The following is a 25928-nucleotide window of genomic DNA, read 5'->3' as shown; positions in this document are numbered from 1 at the left end:
CCCCATAGTCACCCCCCATCACCTGTGTGCAGGGCTCCCCCATAGTCACCCCCCCATCACCTGTGTGTGCAGCGCTCCCCCATAGTCACCCCCCCATCACCTGTGTGTGCAGGGCTCCCCCATAGTCACCCCCCCATCACCTGTGTGTGCAGGGCTCCCCCATAGTCACCCCCCCCCCATCACCATCACCTGTGTGCAGGGCTCCCCCATAGTCACCCCCCCATCACCTGTGTGTGCAGCGCTCCCCCATAGTCACCCCCCCCATCACCATCACCTGTGTGTGCAGGGCTCCCCCATAGTCACCCCCCCCCCATCACCATCACCTGTGTGCAGGGCTCCCCCATAGTCACCCCCCCCATCACCTGTGTGTGCAGCGCTCCCCCATAGTCACCCCCCCATCACCATCACCTGTGTGTGCAGGGCTCCCCCATAGTCACTCCCCCCATCACCTGTGTGTGCAGCGCTCCCCCATAGTCACCCCCCCCCCATCACCATCACCTGTGTGTGCAGGGCTCCCCCATAGTCACCCCCCATCACCTGTGTGTGCAGGGCTCCCCCATAGTCACCCCCATCACCTGTGTGTGCAGGGCTCCCCCATAGTCACCCCCCATCACCATCACCTGTGTGTGCAGGGCTCCCCCATAGTCACCCCCGTCACGTTGTGTGTGCAGGGCTCCCCCATAGTCACCCCCCATCACCTGTGTGTGCAGGGCTCCCCCATAGTCACCCCTCCATCACCTGTGTGTGCAGGGCTCCCCCATAGTCACTCCCCATCACCATCACCTGTGTGTGCAGGGCTCCCCCCTAATCCCCCCCCCATCACCTGTGTGTGCAGGGCTCCCCCATAGTCACCCCCCCATCACCTGTGTGTGCAGGGCTCCCCCATAGTCACCCCCCCATCACCATCACCTGTGTGCAGGGCTCCCCCATAGTCACCCCTCCATCACCTGTGTGTGCAGGGCTCCCCCATAGTCACCCCTCCATCACCTGTGTGTGCAGGGCTCCCCCATAGTCACCCCTCCATCACCTGTGTGTGCAGGGCTCCCCCATAGTCACTCCCCCCATCACCTGTGTGTGCAGGGCTCCCCCATAGTCACCCCCCATCACCATCACCTGTGTGTGCAGGGCTCCCCCATAGTCACCCCCCCCATCACCATCACCTGTGTGTGCAGGGCTCCCCCATAGTCACCCCCCCCATCACCATCACCTGTGTGTGCAGGGCTCCCCCATAGTCACCCCCCCATCACCTGTGTGTGCAGGGCTCCCCCATAGTCACTCCCCCCATCACCTGTGTGTGCAGGGCTCCCCCATAGTCACCCCCCCCCATCACCTGTTTGTGCAGGGCTCCCCCATAGTCACCCCCGTCACGTTGTGTGTGCAGGGCTCCCCCATAGTCACCCCCCATCACCTGTGTGTGCAGGGCTCCCCCATAGTCACCCCTCCATCACCTGTGTGTGCAGGGCTCCCCCATAGTCACTCCCCCATCACCATCACCTGTGTGTGCAGGGCTCCCCCCTAATCCCCCCCCCCATCACCTGTGTGTGCAGGGCTCCCCCATAGTCACCCCCCCCATCACCTGTGTGTGCAGGGCTCCCCCATAGTCACCCCCCCATCACCATCACCTGTGTGCAGGGCTCCCCCATAGTCACCCCTCCATCACCTGTGTGTGCAGGGCTCCCCCATAGTCACCCCCTCCATCACCTGTGTGTGCAGGGCTCCCCCATAGTCACCCCTCCATCACCTGTGTGTGCAGGGCTCCCCCATAGTCACTCCCCCCATCACCTGTGTGTGCAGGGCTCCCCCATAGTCACCCCCCCATCACCATCACCTGTGTGTGCAGGGCTCCCCCATAGTCACCCCCCCATCACCATCACCTGTGTGTGCAGGGCTCCCCCATAGTCACCCCCCCCATCACCATCACCTGTGTGTGCAGGGCTCCCCCATAGTCACCCCCCCATCACCTGTGTGTGCAGGGCTCCCCCATAGTCACCCCCCCCCCATCACCTGTGTGTGCAGGGCTCCCCCATAGTCACTCCCCCATCACCTGTGTGTGCAGGGCTCCCCCATACTCACCCCCCCCCCATCACCTGTTTGTGCAGGGCTCCCCCATAGTCACACACCCCCATCACCTGTGTGTGCAGGGCTCCCCCATAGTCACTCCCCCCATCACCTGTGTGTGCAGGGCTCCCCCATAGTCACTCCCCCCATCACCTGTGTGTGCAGGGCTCCCCCATAGTCACCCCTCCATCACCTGTGTGTGCAGGGCTCCCCCATAGTCACCCCCCCATCACCTGTGTGTGCAGGGCTCCCCCATAGTCACTCCCCCATCACCTGTGTGTGCAGGGCTCCCCCATAGTCACTCCCCCCCATCACCTGTGTGTGCAGGGCTCCCCCATAGTCACCCCTCCATCACCTGTGTGTGCAGGGCTCCCCCATAGTCACTCCCCCCATCACCTGTGTGTGCAGGGCTCCCCCATAGTCACTCCTCCCATCACCTGTGTGTGCAGGGCTCCCCCATAGTCACTCCTCCCATCACCTGTGTGTGCAGGGCTCCCCCATAGTCACTCCTCCCATCACCTGTGTGTGCAGGGCTCCCCCATAGTCACTCCTCCCATCACCTGTGTGTGCAGGGCTCCCCCATAGTCAACCCCCCCCCAATCACCATTACCTGTGTGTGCAGGGCTCCCCCATAGTCACCCCCCCATCACCTGTGTGTGCAGGGCTCCCCCATGTGGAGGGGTACAGCTGTGGCTGTGTGATCACTCTACATCCTCCTATAAAAAAGCATCTCCAGCTTACTAATCCTATGTGCCCCTAACTGTTACCCCACTATGTGCCCCTAATTGTTACCCCACTATGTGCCCCTAACTGTTACCCCACTATGTGCCCCTAATTGTTACCCCACTATGTGCCCCTAACTGTTACCCCACTATGTGCCCCTAATTGTTACCCCACTATGTGCCCCTAACTGTTACCCCACTATGTGCCCCTAATTGTTACCCCACTATGTGCCCCTAACTGTTACCCCCACTATGTGCCCCTAATTGTTACCCCACTATGTGCCCCTAACTGTTACCCCACTATGTGCCCCTAATTGTTACCCCCATATGTACCCTCCTCTCCTGCATCTCTCTGTGCTGCTGTGTGAGGAGACATAATGGGGTTTGTTCTTCTCACTCGATAGATTTGTATTTTGATATCTGATTCTGCTGCACCAGGTGCCTCACACCTCCCTGTACTGATCATATACTGATCCTCTACTGTACTGCAGAGCTGCACTCAGTATTCTGCTGCACCAGGTGCCTCACACCTCCCTGTACTGATCCTATACTGACCCTCTACTGTACTGCAGAGCTGCACTCACTATTCTGCTGCACCAGGTGCCTCACACCTCCCTGTACTGATCTTATACTATACTGCAGAGCTGCACTCACTATTCTGCTGCACCAGGTGCCTCACACCTCCCTGTACTGATCCTATACTATACTGCAGAGCTGCACTCACTATTCTGCTGCACCAGGTGCCTCACACCTCCCTGTACTGATCATATACTGATCCTCTACTGTACTGCAGAGCTGCACTCAGTATTCTGCTGCACCAGGTGCCTCACACCTCCCTGTACTGATCCTATACTGACCCTCTACTGTACTGCAGAGCTGCACTCACTATTCTGCTGCACCAGGTGCCTCACACCTCCCTGTACTGATCCTATACTGATCCTCTACTGTACTGCAGAGCTGCACTCAGTATTCTGCTGCACCAGGTGCCTCACACCTCCCTGTACTGATCCTATACTGACCCTCTACTGTACTGCAGAGCTACACTCATTATTCTGCTGCACCAGGTGCCTCACACCTCCCTGTACTGATCCTATACTATACTGCAGAGCTGCACTCACTATTCTGCTGCACCAGGTGCCTCACACCTCCCTGTACTGATCCTATACTGATCCTCTACTGTACTGCAGAGCTGCACTCACTATTCTGCTGCACCAGGTGCCTCACACCTCCCTGTTCTGATCCTATACTGATCCTATACTATACTGCAGAGCTGCACTCACTATTCTGCTGCACTAGGTGCCTCACACCTCCCTGTACTGATCCTATACTGATCCTATACTATACTGCAGAGCTGCACTCACTATTCTGCTGCACCAGGTGCCTCACACCTCCCTGTACTGATCTTATACTATACTGCAGAGCTGCACTCACTATTCTGCTGCACTAGGTGCCTCACACTTCCCTATACTGATCCTATACTATACTGCAGAGCTGCACTCACTATTCTGCTGCACCAGGTGCCTCACACCTCACTGTACTGATTCCATACTATACTGCAGAGCTGCACTCACTATTCTGCTGCACCAGGTGCCTCACACCTCCCTGTTCTGATCCTATACTGATCCTATACTATACTTCAGAGCTGTACTCACTATTCTGCTGCTCCAGGTGCCTCACACCTCCCTGTACTGATCTGATCCTATACTATACTGCAGAGCTGCACTCACTATTCTGCTGCACCAGGTGCCTCACACCTTCCTGTTCTGATCCTATACTGATCCTATACTATCCTGCAGAGCTGCACTCACTATTCTGCTGCACTAGGTGCCTCACACCTCCCTGTACTGATCCTATACTATACTGCAGAGCTGCACTCACTATTCTGCTGCACCAGGTGCCTCACACCTCCCTGTACTGATCCTATACTATACTGCAGAGCTGCACTCACTATTCTGCTGCACTAGGTGCCTCACACTAACCTATACTGATCCTATACTATACTGCAGAGCTGCACTCACTATTCTGCTGCACTAAGTGCCTCACACCTCACTGTACTGATTCCATACTATACTATACTGCAGAGTTGCACTCACTATTCTGCTGCACCAGGTGCCTCACACCTCCCTGTTCTGATCCTATACTGATCCTATACTATACTTCAGAGCTGCACTCACTATTCTGCTGCTCCAGGTGCCTCACACCTCCCTGTACTGATCTGATCCTATACTATACTTCAGAGCTGCACTCACTATTCTGCTGCACCAGGTGCCTCACACCTCCCTGTACTAATCCTATACTATACTGCAGAGCTGAACTCACTATTCTTCTGTACCAGGTGCCTCACACCTCCCTGTACTGATCCTATACTGATCCTATACTATACTGCAGAGCTGCACTCACTATTCTGCTGCACCAGGTGCCTCACACCTCCCTGTACTAATCCTATACTATACTGCAGAGCTGCACTCACTATTCTGCTGCACCAGGTGCCTCACACCTCCCTGTACTGATACTATACTATACTGCAGAGCTGCACTCACTATTCTGCTCCACCAGGTGCCTCACACCTCCCTGTACTGATCCTATACTATACTGCAGAGCTGAACTCACTATTCTTCTGTACCAGGTGCCTCACACCTCCCTGTACTGATCCTATACTGATCCTATACTATACTGCAGAGCTGCACTCACTATTCTGCTGCACCAGGTGCCTCACACCTCCCTGTACTAATCCTATACTATACTGCAGAGCTGAACTCACTATTCGTCTGTACCAGGTGCCTCACACCTCCCTGTACTGATCCTATACTGATCCTATACTATACTGCAGAGCTGCACTCACTATTCTGCTGCACCAGGTGCCTCACACCTCCCTGTACTAATCCTATACTATACTGCAGAGCTGCACTCACTATTCTGCTGCACCAGGTGCCTCACACCTCCCTGTACTGATCCTATACTATACTGCAGAGCTGCACTCACTATTCTGCTCCACCAGGTGCCTCACACCTCCCTGTACTGATCCTATACTATACTGCAGAGCTGCACTCACTATTCTGCACCAGGTGCTTCACACCTCCCTGTACTGATCCTATACTGATCCTATACTATACTGCAGAGCTGCACTCACTATTCTGCTGCACTAGGTGCCTCACACCTCCCTGTACTGATCCTATACTGATCCTATACTATACTGCAGAGCTGCACTCACTATTCTGCTGCACCAGGTGCCTCACACTTCCCTATACTGATCCTATACTATACTGCAGAGCTGCACTCACTATTCTGCTGCACCAGGTGCCTCACACCTCCCTGTACTGATCCTATACTATACTGCAGAGCTGCACTCACTATTCTGCTGCACCAGGTGCCTCACACCTCCCTGTACTAATCCTATACTATACTGCAGAGCTGCACTCACTATTCTGCTGCACCAGGTGCCTCACACCTCCCTGTAATGTATAAATACATAACCATAAACCCGGCTACATCAAGTACAGAGCTTCCTGCTTATAGCAAAACAACAGCTCAATAAATAATAATCAGCCCTCACACCTGCCTCACCCGGCCAGTCCAGCTTCATTATAAAACACTACCCCCCCCCAACTTACCGCTACTACTACTATTACTACCCCCCAATACTACTATTACTACCCCCCACCACTACTACTATTACTACCCCCCAATACTACTACTATTACTACCCCACACTACTACTATTACTACCCCCCAATACTACTATTACTACCCCCCCAATACTACTACTATTACTACCCCCCAAATACTACTACTATTACTACCCCCCAATACTACTACTACTATTACTACCCCCCACACTACTACTATTACTACCCCCCCCACCACTACTACTATTACTACCCCCCCCCCCAACTTACCGCTACTACTACTATTACTACCCCCCACACTACTACTATTACTACCCCCCACACTACTACTATTACTACCCCCCACACTACTACTATTACTACCCCCCACACTACTACTATTACTACCCCCCAAATACTACTACTATTACTACCCCCCAATACTACTATTACTACCCCCCCACACTACTACTATTACTACCCCCCAATACTACTACTATTACTACCCCCCAATACTACTATTACTACCCCCCACACTACTACTACTACCCCCCAATACTACTACTATTACTACCCCCAATACTACTACTATTACTACCCCCCACACTACTACTATTACTACCCCCCAATACTACTATTACTACCCCCCACACTACTACTACTACCCCCCAATACTACTACTATTACTACCCCCAATACTACTACTATTACTACCCCCCAATACTACTACTATTACTACCCCCCAAATACTACTACTATTACTACCCCCCCACCTTCACTACTACTATTACTACCCCCCAATACTACTACTATTACTACCCCCCACACTACTACTATTACTACCCCCCCACACTACTACTATTACTACCCCCCACACTACTACTATTACTACCCCCCAAATACTACTACTATTACTACCCCCCAATACTACTATTACTACCCCCCACACTACTACTATTACTACCCCCCAAATACTACTACTATTACTACCCCCCACCACTACTACTATTACTACCCCCCCAAATACTACTATTACTACCCCCCACACTACTACTACTACTACCCCCCAATACTACTACTATTACTACCCCCCAATACTACTATTACTACCCCCCACCACTACTACTATTACTACCCCCCACCACTACTACTATTACTACCCCCCAATACTACTACTATTACTACCCCCCACCACTACTACTATTACTACCCCCCACTACTACTACTATTACTACCCCCCACTACTACTACTATTACTACTCCCCACACTACTACTATTACTACCCCCCACACTACTACTATTACTACCCCCCACACTACTACTATTACTACCCCCCAAATACTACTACTATTACTACCCCCCCAATACTACTATTACTACCCCCCACACTACTACTATTACTACCCCCCAAATACTACTACTATTACTACCCCCCACACTACTACTATTACTACCCCCCAAATACTACTATTACTACCCCCCACACTACTACTACTACTACCCCCAATACTACTACTATTACTACCCCCCAATACTACTATTACTACCCCCCACCACTACTACTATTACTACCCCCCACCACTACTACTATTACTACCCCCCAATACTACTACTATTACTACCCCCCACCACTACTACTATTACTACCCCCCACACTACTACTATTACTACGCCCCAATACTACTACTATTACTACCCCCCAAATACTACTACTATTACTACCCCCCACCACTACTACTATTACTACCCCCCAATACTACTACTATTACTACCCCCCACACTACTACTATTACTACCCCCCAATACTACTACTATTACTACCCCCAATACTACTATTACTACCCCCCACCACTACTACTATTACTACCCCCCAATACTACTATTACTACCCCCCCACCACTACTACTATTACTACCCCCCAATACTACTATTATTACTACCCCCCCCCAATACTACTACTATTACTACCCCCCAATACTACTACTATTACTACCCCCCCCCCAATACTACTACTATTACTACCCCCCACTACTACTACTATTACTACCCCCCAATACTACTATTACTACTCCCCACACTACTACTATTACTACCCCCCAAATACTACTACTATTACTACCCCCCACACTACTACTATTACTACCCCCCCAATACTACTACTATTACTACCCCCCAATACTACTACTATTACTACCCCCCAAATACTACTACTATTACTACCCCCCACCACTACTACTATTACTACCCCCCACACTACTACTATTACTACCCCCAATACTACTACTATTACTACCCCCAATACTACTATTACTACCCCCCACCACTACTACTATTACTACCCCCCAATACTACTATTACTACCCCCCCACCACTACTACTATTACTACCCCCAATACTACTACTATTACTACTCCCCACACTACTACTATTACTACCCCCCAATACTACTACTATTACTACCCCCCAATACTACTACTATTACTACCCCCCAAATACTACTATTACTACCCCCCACACTACTACTATTACTACCCCCCAATACTACTACTATTACTACCCCCCACTACTACTATTACTACCCCCCCACCACTACTACTATTACTACCCCCCAAATACTACTACTATTACTACCCCCCAATACTACTATTACTACTCCCCACACTACTACTATTACTACCCCCCAAATACTACTACTATTACTACCCCCCACACTACTACTATTACTACCCCCCAATACTACTACTATTACTACCCCCCAAATACTACTACTATTACTACCCCCCAAATACTACTACTATTACTACCCCCCAATACTACTACTATTACTACCCCCCACACTACTACTATTACTACCCCCCAATACTACTACTATTACTACCCCCCACACTACTACTATTACTACCCCCCACACTACTACTATTACTACCCCCAATACTACTATTACTACCCCCCACACTACTACTATTACTACCCCCCAATACTACTACTATTACTACCCCCCAATACTACTACTATTACTACCCCCCAAATACTACTACTATTACTACCCCCCAATACTACTACTATTACTACCCCCCAATACTACTACTATTACTACCCCCCAATACTACTACTATTACTACCCCCCAAATACTACTATTACTACCCCCCAAATACTACTACTATTACTACCCCCCAAATACTACTACTATTACTACCCCCCAAATACTACTACTATTACTACCCCCCAATACTACTACTATTACTACCCCCCAATACTACTACTATTACTACCCCCCACTACTACTACTATTACTACCCCCCACCACTACTATTACTACCCCCCACCACTACTACTATTACTACCCCCCAATACTACTACTATTACTACCCCCCCAAATACTACTACTATTACTACCCCCCAAATACTACTACTATTACTACCCCCCCACCACCACTACTACTATTACTACCCCCAATACTACTACTATTACTACCCCCCCACACTACTACTATTACTACCCCCCCACTACTACTACCCCCCAAATACTACTACTATTACTACCCCCCACCACTACTACTATTACTACCCCCCAATACTACTACTATTACTACCCCCCAATACTACTACTATTACTACCCCCCAATACTACTATTACTACCCCCCCACACTACTACTATTACTACCCCCCACACTACTACTATTACTACCCCCCAATACTACTACTATTACTACCCCCCACTACTACTACTATTACTACCCCCCACACTACTACTATTACTACCCCCCAAATACTACTACTATTACTACCCCCCACCACTACTACTATTACTACCCCCCAATACTACTACTATTACTACCCCCCAAATACTACTACTATTACTACCCCCCAATACTACTACTATTACTACCCCCCCCACTACTACTATTACTACCCCCCAATACTACTACTATTAATACCCCCCCACCACCACTATTACTACTCCCCAATACTACTACTATTACTACCCCCCAATACTACTACTATTACTACCCCCCCACTACTACTACTATTACTATCCCCAAATACTACTATTACTACCCCCCACACTACTACTATTACTACCCCCAATACTACTACTATTACTACCCCCCACTACTATTACTACCCCCCAATACTAATACTATTACTACCCCCCCCCACCACTACTACTATTACTACCCCCCACCACTACTACTATTACTACCCCCCACCACCACTACTATTACTACCCCCCACTACCACTACTATTACTACCCCCCACTACTACTACTATTACTACCCCCAATACTACTACTATTACTACCCCCCACACTACTACTATTACTACCCCCCCACACTACTACTATTACTACCCCCCCACCACTACTATTACTACCCCCCACCACTACTACTATCACTACCCCCCCACCACTACTATTACTACCCCCCCACCACTACTACTATTACTACCCCCCCACCACTACTACTATTACTACCCCCCAATACTACTACTATTACTACCCCCCACTACTACTATTATTACCCCCCACCACTACTATTACTACCCCCCCACCACTACTACTATTACTACCCCCCCACCACTACTACTATTACTACCCCCTAATACTACTACTATTACTACCCCCCCACCACTACTACTATTACTACCCCCTAATACTACTACTATTACTACCCCCCAATACTACTACTATTACTACCCCCCACCACCACTATTACTACCCCCCAATACTACTACTATTACTACCCCCCCCCACTACTACTATTACTACCCCCCAATACTATTACTATTACTACCCCCCACACTACTACTATTACTACCCCCCAAATACTACTACTATTACTACCCCCCCCACCACTACTACTATTACTACCCCCCAATACTACTACTATTACTACCCCCCCAATACTACTACTATTACTACCCCCCAAATACTACTACTATTACTACCCCTCAAATACTACTACTATTTCTACCCCCCAAATACTACTACTATTACTACCCCCCAATACTACTACTATTACTACCCCCCACTACTACTACTATTACTACCCCCCCACCACTACTATTACTACCCCCCATTACTACTACTATTACTACCCCCCAATACTACTACTATTACTACCCCCCAATACTACTACTATTACTACCCCTTAAATACTACTACTATTACTACCCCCCCACCACCACTACTACTATTACTACCCCCAATACTACTACTATTACTACCCCCCACACTACTACTATTACTACCCCCCCACTACTACTACTATTACTACCCCCCAAATACTACTACTATTACTACCCCCCACCACTACTACTATTACTACCCCCCAATACTACTACTATTACTACCCCTCACTACTACTACTATTACTACCCCCCAATACTACTACTATTACTACCCCCCACACTACTACTATTACTACCCCCCAAATACTACTACTATTACTACCCCCCACACTACTACTATTACTACCCCCCAATACTACTACTATTACTACCCCCCAATACTACTACTATTACTACCCCCCACTACTACTACTATTACTACCCCCCAATACTACTATTACTACCCCCCACACTACTACTATTACTACCCCCCAAATACTACTACTATTACTACCCCCCACTACTACTACTATTACTACCCCCCAATACTACTATTACTACCCCCCACACTAATACTATTACTACCCCCCAAATACTACTACTATTACTACCCCCCACCACTACTACTATTACTACCCCCCAAATACTACTACTATTACTACCCCCCAATACTACTACTATTACTACCCCCCCCACCACTACTACTATTACTACCCCCCAATACTACTACTATTACTACCCCCCCCACCACTACTACTATTACTACCCCCCAATACTACTACTATTACTACCCCCCTCACCACCACTATTACTACCCCCCAATACTACTACTATTACTACCCCCCAATACTACTACTATTACTACCCCCCCACTACTACTATTACTACCCCCCCACTACTACTATTACTACCCCCCCACTACTACTACTATTACTATCCCCCAATACTACTATTACTACCCCCCACACTACTACTATTACTACCCCCAATACTACTACTATTACTACCCCCCACACTACTACTATTACTACCCCCCCACACTACTACTATTACTACCCCCCCACCACTACTATTACTACCCCCCCCCACTACTACTATCACTACCCCCCCCACCACTACTATTACTACCCCCCCACCACTACTACTATTACTACCCCCCCACCACTACTACTATTACTACCCCCCCACCACTACTACTATTACTACCCCCCAATACTACTACTATTACTACCCCCCAATACTACTACTATTACTACCCCCCACTACTACTATTACTACCCCCCACCACTACTACTATTACTACCCCCCCACCACTACTACTATTACTACCCCCCCACCACTACTACTATTACTACCCCCCAATACTACTACTATTACTACCCCCCACCACCACTATTACTACCCCCCATTACTACTACTATTACTACCCCCCCCACTACTACTATTACTACCCCCCAATACTACTACTATTACTACCCCCCACCACTACTACTATTACTACCCCCCAATACTACTATTACTACCCCCCACCACTACTACTATTACTACCCCCAATACTACTACTATTACTACCCCCCAATACTACTACTATTACTACCCCCCACCATTACTACTATTACTACCCCCCAATACTACTATTACTACCCCCCACCACTACTACTATTACTACCCCCCAATACTTCTACTATTACTACCCCCAATACTACTACTATTACTACCCCCAATACTACTACTATTACTACCCCCCAATACTACTACTATTACTACCCCACCACCACTACTACTATTACTACCCCCCAATACTACTACTATTACTACCCCCCACACTACTACTATTACTACCCCCCACCACTACTACTATTACTACCCCCCCACTACTACTATTACTACCCCCCACCACTACTACTATTACTACCCCCCACCACCACTACTACTACTACTACCCCCCAATACTACTACTATTACTACCCCCCAATACTACTACTATTACTACCCCCCAATACTACGACTACTATTACTACCCCCCACTACTACTATTACTACCCCCCCCAATACTACTATTATTACTACCCCCTACTACTACTATTACTACACCACCACCACTATTACTATTACTACCCCCCAATACTACTACTATTACTACCCCCTACTACTACTATTACTACCCCCCCACCACTCCTACTACTATTACTACCCCCAATACTACTACTATTACTACCCCCCACCACTACTACTATTACTACCCCCCACCACTACTACTATTACTACCCCCCAATACTACTACTATTACTACCCCCCCACTACTACTATTATTACTATCCCCCAATACTACTATTACTACCCCCCACACTACTACTATTACTACCCCCAATACTACTACTATTACTACCCCCCACTACTACTATTACTACCCCCCAATACTAATACTATTACTACCCCCCCACCACTACTACTATTACTACACCCACCTTTACTACTACTACCCCCCCACCACCACTACTAATACCCCCCCACTACTACTTCTAGTATTACTACTACCCCCCACTACTACCCCCTCCACTACTACTATTACTACCCCACCACTACTATTGCTACCCCACCACTACTACTATTACTACCCCCCACCACTACTACTATTACTACTCCACCACTACTACTATTGCTACCCCCCCACTACTACTATTACTACCCCTCACCACTACTACTATTACTACCTCCTACTACTACTATTACTACCCCCCACCACTACTACTACTATTACTACCCCCCAATACTACTACTATTACTACTACCCCACCACTACTACTATTACTACTCCACCACTACTACTATTGCTACCCCCCCACTACTACTATTACTACCCCCCACCACTACTACTATTACTACCTCCTACTACTACTATTACTACCCCCCACCACTCCTACTACTATTACTACCCCCCAATACTACTACTATTACTACTACCCCCCACCACTACTACTATTACTACCCCCCAATACTACTACTATTACTACCCCCCCACTACTACTACTATTACTACCCCCCAATACTACTATTACTACCCCCCAATACTACTATTACTACCCCCCAATACTACTATTACTACCCCCCACACTACTACTATTACTACCCCCCAATACTACTACTATTACTACCCCCCACTACTACTATTACTACCCCCCACTACTGCTATTACTACCCCCCCTACCACTACTACTATTACTACCCCCCAATACTAATACTATTACTACCCCCCACCACTACTACTATTACTACCCCCCACTACTACTACTATTACTTCCCCCCACTACTACTACTATTACTACCCCCACCTTTACTACTACTACCCCCCCCCCCACTACTATTAATACCCCCCCACTTCTACTTCTACTATTACTACCCCCCACTACTACCCCCTCCACTACTACTATTACTACCCCACCACTACTACTATTGCTACCCCACCACTACTACTATTACTACCCCCCACCACTACTACTACCCCCCACCACTACTACTATTACTACCCCACCACTACTACTATTGCTACCCCCCCACTACTACTATTACTACCCCCCCACCACTACTACTATTACTACCCCCCCACCACTACTACTATTACTACCCCCCCACCACTACTACTATTACTACCCCCCCCCCCACTACTACTATTACTACCCCCCCACTACTACTATTACTACCCCCCCCACTACTACTATTACTACCCCCCACCACTACTACTATTACTACCCCCCCAATACTACTATTACTTCCCCCTACTACTACTATTACTACCCCACCACCACTATTACTATTACTACCCCACCACCACTATTACTATTACTACCCCCCACCACCACTATTACTATTACTATCCCCACCACTACTACTACCTAACCCACACTCACACCTCACAGCACGCAAAATAATATAGTAAAAACACTCTACACCAAAGCCAATAATTGAATAAATCTATAACATGGTTTGAGCCATTCTCGAATATAGTCCCAGTTTGGACATAACTGAACAAAATAAGAGCAAAGTAAGACAACCAAAACAAAGCCCAAACTATACATAAACAGTGGTACCTTGGTAGAAGAGTAACTTGGATTGAGGGCGTTTTGGTTAAAGAGCTCACAGTTTTTCAAAATTATGACTTGGTGTAAGAGCATTGCTTTGGTGTAAGAGCTCCCTGTACTGGGAGGGAGGGGGGGAGGGACATGGTCTGCATAGCGGGGTCTACACCTCAAATCCAAATCATAGCAGATCCACCTCAGGCTGGGGCTTACATCAGGGGACAGGACTGTGGAGGTTATCTCTTCATAGCTGTAACCCCTCTCTCCCCGGACAGAGAGTGCTGCATGTATGTGCCCACATCTGTCCTGCTCATTCCTTCCTGTTCCCTGCAGTCTCTGTCAGCCCTTGTGTTTCCCATCCTCTCCATTACTGTACAGTAACTTATAATATCACATATCCAGCTGCTGTGTTATTAGGGTTATACAGTTACTATACATTATATACCACATGCTGCTATACTGTTCAGTAACTTATATATCACATATCCAGCTGCTGCAGTGTTATCAGGGTTATACAGTTACTATACATTATACACCACATGCTGCTATACTGTACAGTAACTTATATATCACATATCCAGCTGCTGCGTTATCAGGGTTATACAGTTACTATACATTATATACCACATGCTGCTATACTGTACAGTAAATTATATATCACATATCCAGCTGCTGTGTTATTAGGGTTATACAGTTACTATACATTATATACCACATGCTGCTATACTGTTCAGTAACTTATATATCACATATCCAGCTGCTGCAGTGTTATCAGGGTTATACAGTTACTATACATTATACACCACATGCTGCTATACTGTACAGTAACTTATATATCACATATCCAGCTGCTGTGTTATCAGGGTTATATAGTTACTATACATTATACACCACATGCTGCTATACTGTACAGTAACTTATATATCACATTTCCAGCTGCTGTGTAATCAGGGTTATACAGTTACTATACATTATACACCACATGCTGCTATACTGTACAGTAAATTATATATCACATATCCAGCTGCTGTGTTATCAGGGTTATACAGTTACTATACATTATACACCACATGCTGCTATACTGTACAGTAACTTATATATCACATATCCAGCTGCTGTGTTATCAGGGTTATACAGTTACTATACATTATATACCACATGCTGATTGCTATACTGTACAGTAACTTATATATCACATATCCAGCTGCTGTGTTATCAGGGTTATGCAGTTACTATACATTTTACACCACATGCTGAATGCTATACTGTACAGTAACTTATATATCACATATTCAGCTGCTGTGTTATCAGGGTTATACAGTTACTATACATTATATACCACATGCTGCTATACTGTACAGTAACTTATATATCACATATCCAGCTGCTGCTGTGTTATCAGAGTTATACAGTTACTATACATTATACACCACATGCTGGTTGCTATACTGTACAGTAACTTATATATCACATATCCAGCTGCTGTGTTGTTAGGGTTATACAGTTACTATATATTATATACCACATGCTGCTATACTGTACAGTAACTTATATATCACATATCCAGCTGCTGTGTTGTTAGGGTTATACAGTTACTATACATTATACACGGCATGCTGCTATACTATACAGTAACTTATATATCACATATCCAGCTGCTGCAGTGTTATCAGGGTTATACAGTTACTATACATTATATACCACATGCTGCTATACTGTACAGTAACTTATATATCACATATCCAGCTGCTGTGTTATCAGGGTTATATAGTTACTATACATTATACACCACATGCTGCTATACTGTACAGTAACTTATATATCACATATCCAGCTGCTGTGTTATCAGGGTTATACAGTTACTATACATTATATACCACATGCTGCTATACTGTACAGTAACTTATATATCACATATCCAGCTGCTGTGTTATCAGGGTTATACAGTTACTATACATTATATACCACATGCTGCTATACTGTACAGTAACTTATATATCACATATCCAGCTGCTGTGTTATCAGGGTTATACAGTTACTATACATTATATACCACATGCTGCTATACTGTACAGTAACTTATAATGTCACAGATCCTGCTGCTTCTCATTGTTTCATCTCTTCTACATGTTATTCAGAATAATAATCAGTATATTTGGGGGTGGAACCAATTGTCTGCAGATCAGTGATTTCTTATGGGAACATTTGCTTTGTTGTAAGAGTGTATTTGAATTACAAGATCCGTCCCGGAACGAATTATGCTTCTTAACCAAGGCACCACTGTGTATATATATGCACATACATAAATACATTTTTTTTTTTAAACATACACACACACACACACACACACACACACACTACCCTTCAAACCCAACACACAAAACACCCACACACAATATACAACTCTAACAGTTATATAAAATATCCCAATACCAACTTAAGAATACGAGGCCTTATAAGACACAAATAATAACCTAAATCATATTATAATATGAAAAGCAAATAATGATAATAAATAAAATAATGCAAATCATAAAATTACAGCAACCATATCACACATAAACCTATCTAATACACTTACTATAAGCCCCATGACCCACACCCCAAATCTGGACATGAGTCTGGGTCCATAAGTTCAGTTCTTGTCCCTCAGTGACCCATGCCAGAACCCCAAGTACCCGTCCAGGGAAAAGCATACGATGTAAACCCCCCATCACCCCACCCAACCTATTCTATACCCCAGAACACATACAATAACTATAATTGTCGATAAGGCTTATCCAGCCCTCAACTTACCAAACTACCTTAACATAAAGTGTACACTATAACAATATCCCATAACACCAACACATTATGACATTACAGCAAGGCTCAAGTTCGGTAGCCTGTAAAGCCTTTACCGTTCAGAACTTGATAGAAAACAAAAAGCTAACATGTCACGCATTGGCCCCCGGAGGATGGCAGACCGGGTGCTCTGAGATCTCCTCTCTACTACCTCCAGTCGAGACGAGATGCTCGAGTTTCCTCCTCAGGCCCTGATACACACGATACCTATTCAGGGACCTGAGGCTCGAGAGCTGGCGGAAGAACCTCACAACCCGCTTCTTGAATATCTCCCACCACTCTGACTTACTACTACATAGGCCCGGCAGAGGTACCTGACTCTGAAGAAAATCTGGTCTTACCTCTGCTCCTTCCTGAGGGACGAATTCAGCCTCCAGTAGCCTCTACCCATCCGGGGGGTCTCTGAAACATTCAGGGAAAATAAAATCAGCCTGTGATCGGAAACTCAACCACGGACACTGCGGAAGAGACAGCTTCCTCCTTTAAATAAAACCTGTCTAATCTAGACATGCAGCTACCTGGATGATATGTGAAACCCGCGTGGCCCGAATGTGGGCATCCTCCAGTCGAGCTTCCCTAACTATACTAATCAGCGCCATACTATCATAAGCCAGCTTGCCTTTGACACCTCTCCTGTCCTGAGACCTCATGATAGTGTTGAAGTCTCCACAAAAGATCACTTGCCGACTCGTAAAAAGAAAGGGCTTAATCCTCATAAAAAGGCTTTTACGGTCCGACTTAGGGCCCTATTCCACCGGACGATTATCGTTCAGATTATCGTTAAATCGTTCGAATCTAAACGATAATCGTTCGGTTGAATAGCAGTTAACTACTAACGACCGAACGAGAAATCGTTGATCGTTTAATAAGACCTGGACCTATTTTTATCATTGCTCGTTCGCATTGAATAAGAAGTCGTGCGGTCGTTCGCAGTAGTGACGAACGCAATAGCGATGACAAGACGACCGCAAGAACGATCATAAGTAACTATTATCTTTCCATGTAAATGGGTGAGCGATTTCAGGTCGTTCGTAATAGTGGTCGTTTGGATTGTTTATCGTTAACGATTATGCGAACAATAATCGTCCCGTGGAATAGGGCCCTTAGTTTGTGGGGCATAGATGTTAATGAGCCGGAGCTCTTGCCCCTTCATGAGGACATCCAAGATCAGGCACCTCCCCATTTCCAACTCGATAACCTGTCTGCATTCTATAGGAGCGGTAAAAAGGACCGCCACCCCACTATACGGCTCAGCTGCAAGAGACCAGTGTGAAGGCCCATGCCTCCACTCTCTCTTGGCTTTTACTAGTAATGCTTGATCTGTGAACCTGGTCTCCTGCAAAAACAAAATGTCAGCGATAATAGAACCAATAAAATCAAAGGCTGCAAATCTAGCCTTATCCGACTTAATGCTGGCACAGTTAATGGATGCCAGCGTCAATGGGGCAAGTGCCGCCATCCTGAGTGATTGAGTTAAACAGCCTTACTTACTTTTTCCCTTTCTTCTTACCCCCCTCCCCATCAGAGGATGACTTTTAGACTTTTCTTTAATCCTTTTCAAGGATGTAGACAAATCAATCAGTGGATCCTCATCTCCAGACCCTGGGGCCACCTGACCTCCTGAGGAAACTGCCTCTGGAGGAGCAGGCTCGGCGCCCCCTGGAAGCTCCTCCACCTCCAAACCCCCTTCTCCAAGGGTCTGGTACCTATTGGATAGAACGATCAGAGGGGGGTTAGTCGGGTCTTAATTAAACACATGGCCCATAACACCAGAGGAGGATTTAGAGGAAGCACCAGACTTCCCTTGACCCTGCCTCCTTTTGCCACACTTAGGTCTTTCATCTTGCCATTTCCCACCATCCTCAGCCAAACTTTTCATATTGGCAGGAACTTGAGGATATGGCCCCTCTTGGCTTCTTCCTTACGAAGTCTCCTCATCTCTTTGCCTAACTCAGCATCCCCCAGAGCCTCAGCTGTTCTCTCTGAGCCAGCGCCAGGAGCAGGACCACTGACTACTCCTGCTACCAGGGAACTTCCAAGGTCCCTGCTCCTTCTGCGCTTCTCCTCTCGTTTGAGCTTAGAGGGGCTCTTGTTTTTCACCTTTACTGGCCCTGGTGCCCCTTCTCCTTTGCTGGTTCCCTCCCCAGGTGAGGCACTATCAAGGCTCTCTCCATCCTGGGCGGCCACAGCATTGGAAAATAAGCTGAGACACTGGCTAAACAGGTGACTGAGGTCACCACACAGGTTACAGCGAATACGACCACAGGTGGCAGCCAGATGACCCTCCGCACCACACAATGCACAAATCTGTTTAGTACAATTTGCGGTAAAGTGGGTGGGATCACCATACTTGTGGCACAGCTTCGGCTGTCCCTGGTAAAAGACTTGGACTCTGTGTGTGACAGTGTTCCCTGAACGTCGGAGACGGACTGAAAACGTCCAGTCTCCGACCATATGCGATTCTCATCCATGTTTTTCTTGGGGACATCCATCACTTCCCCAAACCTGCCTAGCCAGGTCATGATGTCATAACAACAAAGTCATTACGCATCAGAGCGGCCACTCTCTTGACTGAACTCTGACGGGATACCGCCTTTACAGCGAAATTCCGCCACATGGGCTCATCCTTCATCAACACATGATTGGACCAGAAGAGCTCAAGCCCCTCTGGCTTCACGAAGCTGATGTCGAATTCAGAGGTACTGTAGGGATGGATCAGGGCAAAGATGTCATTCGTTCAGAATCTCATCTAGAAGAGAAGCTCCACCACCTTTGCCCTGGATGGGGACACATCACTGCCTCTCCATACCAGACGGACCACATTCCTACAGCCCACCTCCTGCCCATTTGTAGGGAGGGACCAGACTACCAGATCCGTAGAAGCACGTCCCTACATGCGAAACAGCTGTCATGTGTTAACAGTCGTCAGAGCCTGGCGTCGCGTGTTCCTGCTGTACTCTGCATGGATGTTTTAATGAAGATTTAATAAAGATTATTATTTTAAACGGTGAGTGCCCCCATTTACAAACCTCTCTAATAATATCGTTGAGATCCTAGTATAGGAAGCCTCTGGCAAGATACATACACTGCTTAGGTAGATGACCAAAGGGAGCAGATATGATCTAATCAGGTGTACCCTTTCTCTGGGGTTTAAAGACCAACCTGCCCACCACCTTCTGAGTGGAATCCTGGAACCTACCATCCCAGGGTTCAGTGGGGTAATCATCCTGGCTGACTGTAATGCCTTTTTTCAAAGTCCCTGGAACAGTGTACAGGAGATCAAACTCAGGCTCTCCCCCATCTTGCCAGATAATCTCACACCTGTGCCGGTTGCCTCTGTGTAGCAGTCCACCTTCGACATCACCATATCGGCCTCCCCTGTCAAGAACACGAAGATGGTGACATCATTAGGGTATGCTCATCCTGCCCTCTGTCATTGATCCACAACTAACCCCCCTAAGGAAGGGGTTGATTGCAAACACGTATAACACTGGCCTCAAAGGACAGCCCTGGTGAACACTAGACCAAACCTCAAAAGAGTGGCCATACAAATCGTTCACCAGCAGGAAATACTCCGCCCTGCATACAAGATCATTAGCAAATTCAAAAAAGAATTTGGCAGGCCACATCTAAGGCTGATGGACCAGAGGTTCTCCTGATTTGGCCTGATCCAGAGACAGTAAATGCCCAGCAAATCACCTCAAGGAGTATTCCACAGCACTAGAGCTTTCTGATTTGCCCTGAATCTTCTTGTTCAGCCCCTCACCTGCCTTACTACCACTGCTCCCACTATAGATACCAGTAGAAACAGCACCAGCCACCATCTTGCCATCTATCGCTCCTCTTTGCTGGACCTACTCCACATCAGAAACTGGGACTGGCTTGTAACGAGTCAACAGACTGACTTCTCGGCTGGCCCAGCCTGCTGAAATGGAGTTTACTTGCTCCTCACTGTTCCTTGTGATAGAATTGTCACCCAGTGCTTCTCCAATCGAGAAGGACTCCTGCTGGATAATGGCTTTCAGCAGCCCCTCATCCATCTACCCCTCAGACAACCCCCTCCCCCGTGCAGCCTCAGGTAAGGCCACTTGTGCAGCCTGGATTATACTTTTCTGGGGTGCAGTCTACTGACTTTGGGAATTCTTAGTATTGCCCACCTCAGCCATCTCCTCACCCGCACTCTTAGAAGACAATTCTTGGGGATTCTGGGAAGCACTTTGGAAGATGAAAGTTCTTACTCCTCATCCACCCATGCCTTTCTCTATTCAGGATGATCTTCTGGAAATTCCCAGCACCCTCCAGGAGGATCTTTCTCCTTCCAGCCTCTTGACCTCCACTTTCAGTGCCTGTACTCGCTGAGAGGGCTCAGGTTTGTTCCCCTTGCTGGCTGCACCTGAACTCCTCTCAGTTGTTTCCCCAGGTCCTCATAAAGCTCAGCCACAATACTGGAGCTAGAGCTACTAATTGACTCCTTAGGGCCTGAATCTCCCCACTACACATCTTTTCCTTGGGCCCTGAATGGAACAGGGCAACTTTGCTCTTTTTTCCCCATTTGCTTTATGAAGCCTTTCAGCTTACAAAGATGCCAATAGAGCCAGACCCACATTGCTGCGAGAAAGGTTAGGCCTTCTTACTGAAGGTACCTCAGAAACTCTGACTGGTATTGGATTCTTCTCCTCAATCTCCCCAGCCTGGACTGGAGAGTGGGAGCCTTTTCCATAAAGGTGGCAGGTTTTAAGGAAAGGCTGCCACCTTTCTGGGAAAGGTCGATGGAAGGCATCCTCTGTCCTTGGCTCTGCATCTCAAGAGCTCACACAGGTATGTCTGCTTACCACACCCTCCAGAGCTGCACTCACTATGCTGCAGGTAAGATCACTGTGTAGATACATTACATTCCTTATCCTGTACCGATTCAGTGTTACATCCTGTATTATACTCCAGAGCTGCACTCACTATTCTGCTGGTGAGGGCACTGTGTACATACATTACAATACTGATCCTGAGTTACATCCTGTATTATACCCCAGAGCTGCACTCATTATTCTGCTGGTGAGGGCACTGTGTACATACATTACTGGAGAATATCCTGGTAATGTCATCTCTATACGATGTATAAGGATGAGAATTTTCAGCATTTTGGTGCCCCTTGATGGTTGCTCAGTGAGTAAGAAGTTTCCAGTCCCTGATCTCTGGCCTTGCTCATCGTTCTCTCTCATGTGTCATGCAGGATGATGGCTGATCTTCAATCTCAGAACCAGTGACTCGGCAGGTGAGTATCCTATGCATACTTATTTGTTATAGATTCAGCGCTGTTCACATTGACACCACTTACTCTGATTTCTTACAGGTTTCCCCTGCCTGTGTTCAGTGCCAAGATTCAGCAGAACAATCGCTTCCATCTTATGTTCCGTTCTCGGCACACTCTCACAGTGCGGCAGCTTTGGAAGCAGCGCTGTGTCACATCAAATCGGGGTCAGGGGGAAAGGGCATCCCCCAACCCCGAGGACCTACACAATGTTTTGCGTCCAGCTGTCCATCAGCTCTTCAAGAAGCTAAAAGATGAGCAGCTGTGGCAGTTATCAGAGGCGGTGGAAAGCCGGGGCCGCTGGGATTGTGGTTGCATCTGGCTGCCCTTGGATGTGCGCTCTGGGAAACTGCCACCTCAGGTGTTGCTCTGCAGGCTGTACCGATGGCCGGACCTCCGTTCCACTGCCGAGCTGAAGAGTCTGAGCCACTGCGAGTACTTCTGGAGAAGGAGCGGAGAGGGCGCTGCCATCTGCTGCAACCCCTACCACTTCAGCCGGCTAGCAGCACCAGGTATCAGGGGAGGTGGTAGAGGACAACAAGGGACAGGATGGTGGATAATGGAGGATAGCGGGGGAAGGGGTCGAGGATCATGGAGGACAATGGGGCAGGGGTGGAGGATAACAAGGAATATAATAGAGAATTAATGTAGAAGATCATGGAGGATAAAGCAGAAGGTGGTGGAAGATAACCGTGTATGGGAAGATCAAGGTAGAAAGATAATGGTGGAGCATGATGGTGGATGAGGATGTCTGTGGTGGAGGATAAGAGGTGATGAGTACACCAGGGGATGAGGATCTTTGTGGTGAAGGATAATGGTGGATGAGGATACCGGGGTGAAGGAAAACGGTGGATAAGTGCACTGGGGTGGAGGGTAACAGTGGATGAGGATATGGGGGTGGGGTGGAGGATAATGGTGGATAAAAATGTCTCTGGTTGAGGATAACAGTGGATGTAGCTATCAGGGGTGGAGGATAATGGTGGATGAGGATATTGTGGGTGGAGGATAACTGTGGCTATGTATACAGGAGTTGGAGGATAATGGTTGATGAGGATGTGTGTGGTGGAGGATAACGGTGGATGAGGATGTGTGTGGTGGAGGATAACGGTGGATGAGGATATCTGTGGTGGAGCAGAACGGTGGATGAGGATATCTGTGGTGGAGGATAATGGTGGATGAGGATGTGTGTGGTGGAGGATAATGGTGGATGAGGATGTGTGTGGTGGAGGATAATGGTGGATGAGGATATCTGTGGTGGAGGATAATGGTGGATGAGGATGTGTGTGGTGGAGGATAATGGTGGATGAGGATGTCTGTGGTGGAGGATAATGGTGGATGAGGATGTGTGTGGTGGAGGATAATGGTGGATGAGGATGTGTGTGGTGGAGGATAATGGTGGATGAGGATGTGTGTGTTGTAGGATAAGGGTGGATGAGGATGGCTGTGGTGGAGGATAATGGTGGATGAGGATGTGTGTGGTGGAGGATAATGGTGGATGAGGATGTCTGTGGTGGAGGATAATGGTGGATGAGGATGTGTGTGGTGGAGGATAATGGTGGATGAGGATGTGTGTGGTGGAGGATAATGGTGGATGAGGATGTGTGTGGTGGAGGATAATGGTGGATGAGGATGTGTGTGGTGGAGGATAATGGTGGATGAGGATGTGTGTGGTGGAGGATAATGGTGGATGAGGATGTGTGTGGTGGAGGATAATGGTGGATGAGGATGTGTGTGGTGGAGGATAATGGTGGATGAGGATGTGTGTGATGGAGGATAATGGTGGATGAGGATGTGTGTGATGGAGGATAATGGTGGATGAGGATGTCTGTGGTGGAGGATAATGGTGGATGAGGATGCCTGTGGTGGAGGATAATGGTGGATGAGGATGTGTGTGGTGGAGGATAATGGTGGATGAGGATGTGTGTGGTGGAGGATAATGGTGGATGAGGATGTGTGTGGTGGAGGATAATGGTGGATGAGGATGTGTGTGATGGAGGATAATGGTGGATGAGGATGCCTGTGGTGGAGGATAATGGTGGATGAGGATGTGTGTGGTGGAGGATAATGGTGGATGAGGATGTGTGTGGTGGAGGATAACGGTGGATGAGGATGTGTGTGGTGGAGGATAACGGTGGATGAGGATGTGTGTGGTGGAGGATAACGGTGGATGAGGATGTGTGTGGTGGAGGATAACGGTGGATGAGG

The 25928-nt window shown here is 47.5% G+C and overlaps 1 protein-coding gene across 1 annotated transcript in view; it reads left to right on the top strand.

The window, feature by feature from the left end:
* The window catches only part of LOC138770618 (mothers against decapentaplegic homolog 6-like), a 28903-nt gene that overhangs the window by 268 nt on the left and 2707 nt on the right, over window positions 1–25928 (top strand). The window contains exons 2-3 of the mRNA XM_069949726.1: window positions 23646–23687; window positions 23766–24235. Coding sequence (XP_069805827.1) covers window positions 23821–24235 — 415 coding nt within the window. The 5' untranslated portion in view covers window positions 23646–23687; window positions 23766–23820. The remainder of the gene's footprint in view (window positions 1–23645; window positions 23688–23765; window positions 24236–25928) is intronic.

This window comes from Dendropsophus ebraccatus, chromosome 13 (assembly GCF_027789765.1).
Source record: "Dendropsophus ebraccatus isolate aDenEbr1 chromosome 13, aDenEbr1.pat, whole genome shotgun sequence".
NCBI lineage: Eukaryota > Metazoa > Chordata > Amphibia > Anura > Hylidae > Dendropsophus > Dendropsophus ebraccatus.
The sequence above is the reverse complement of the archived record's forward strand: the minus strand, read 5'-3'. Positions and strand labels throughout refer to the sequence as shown.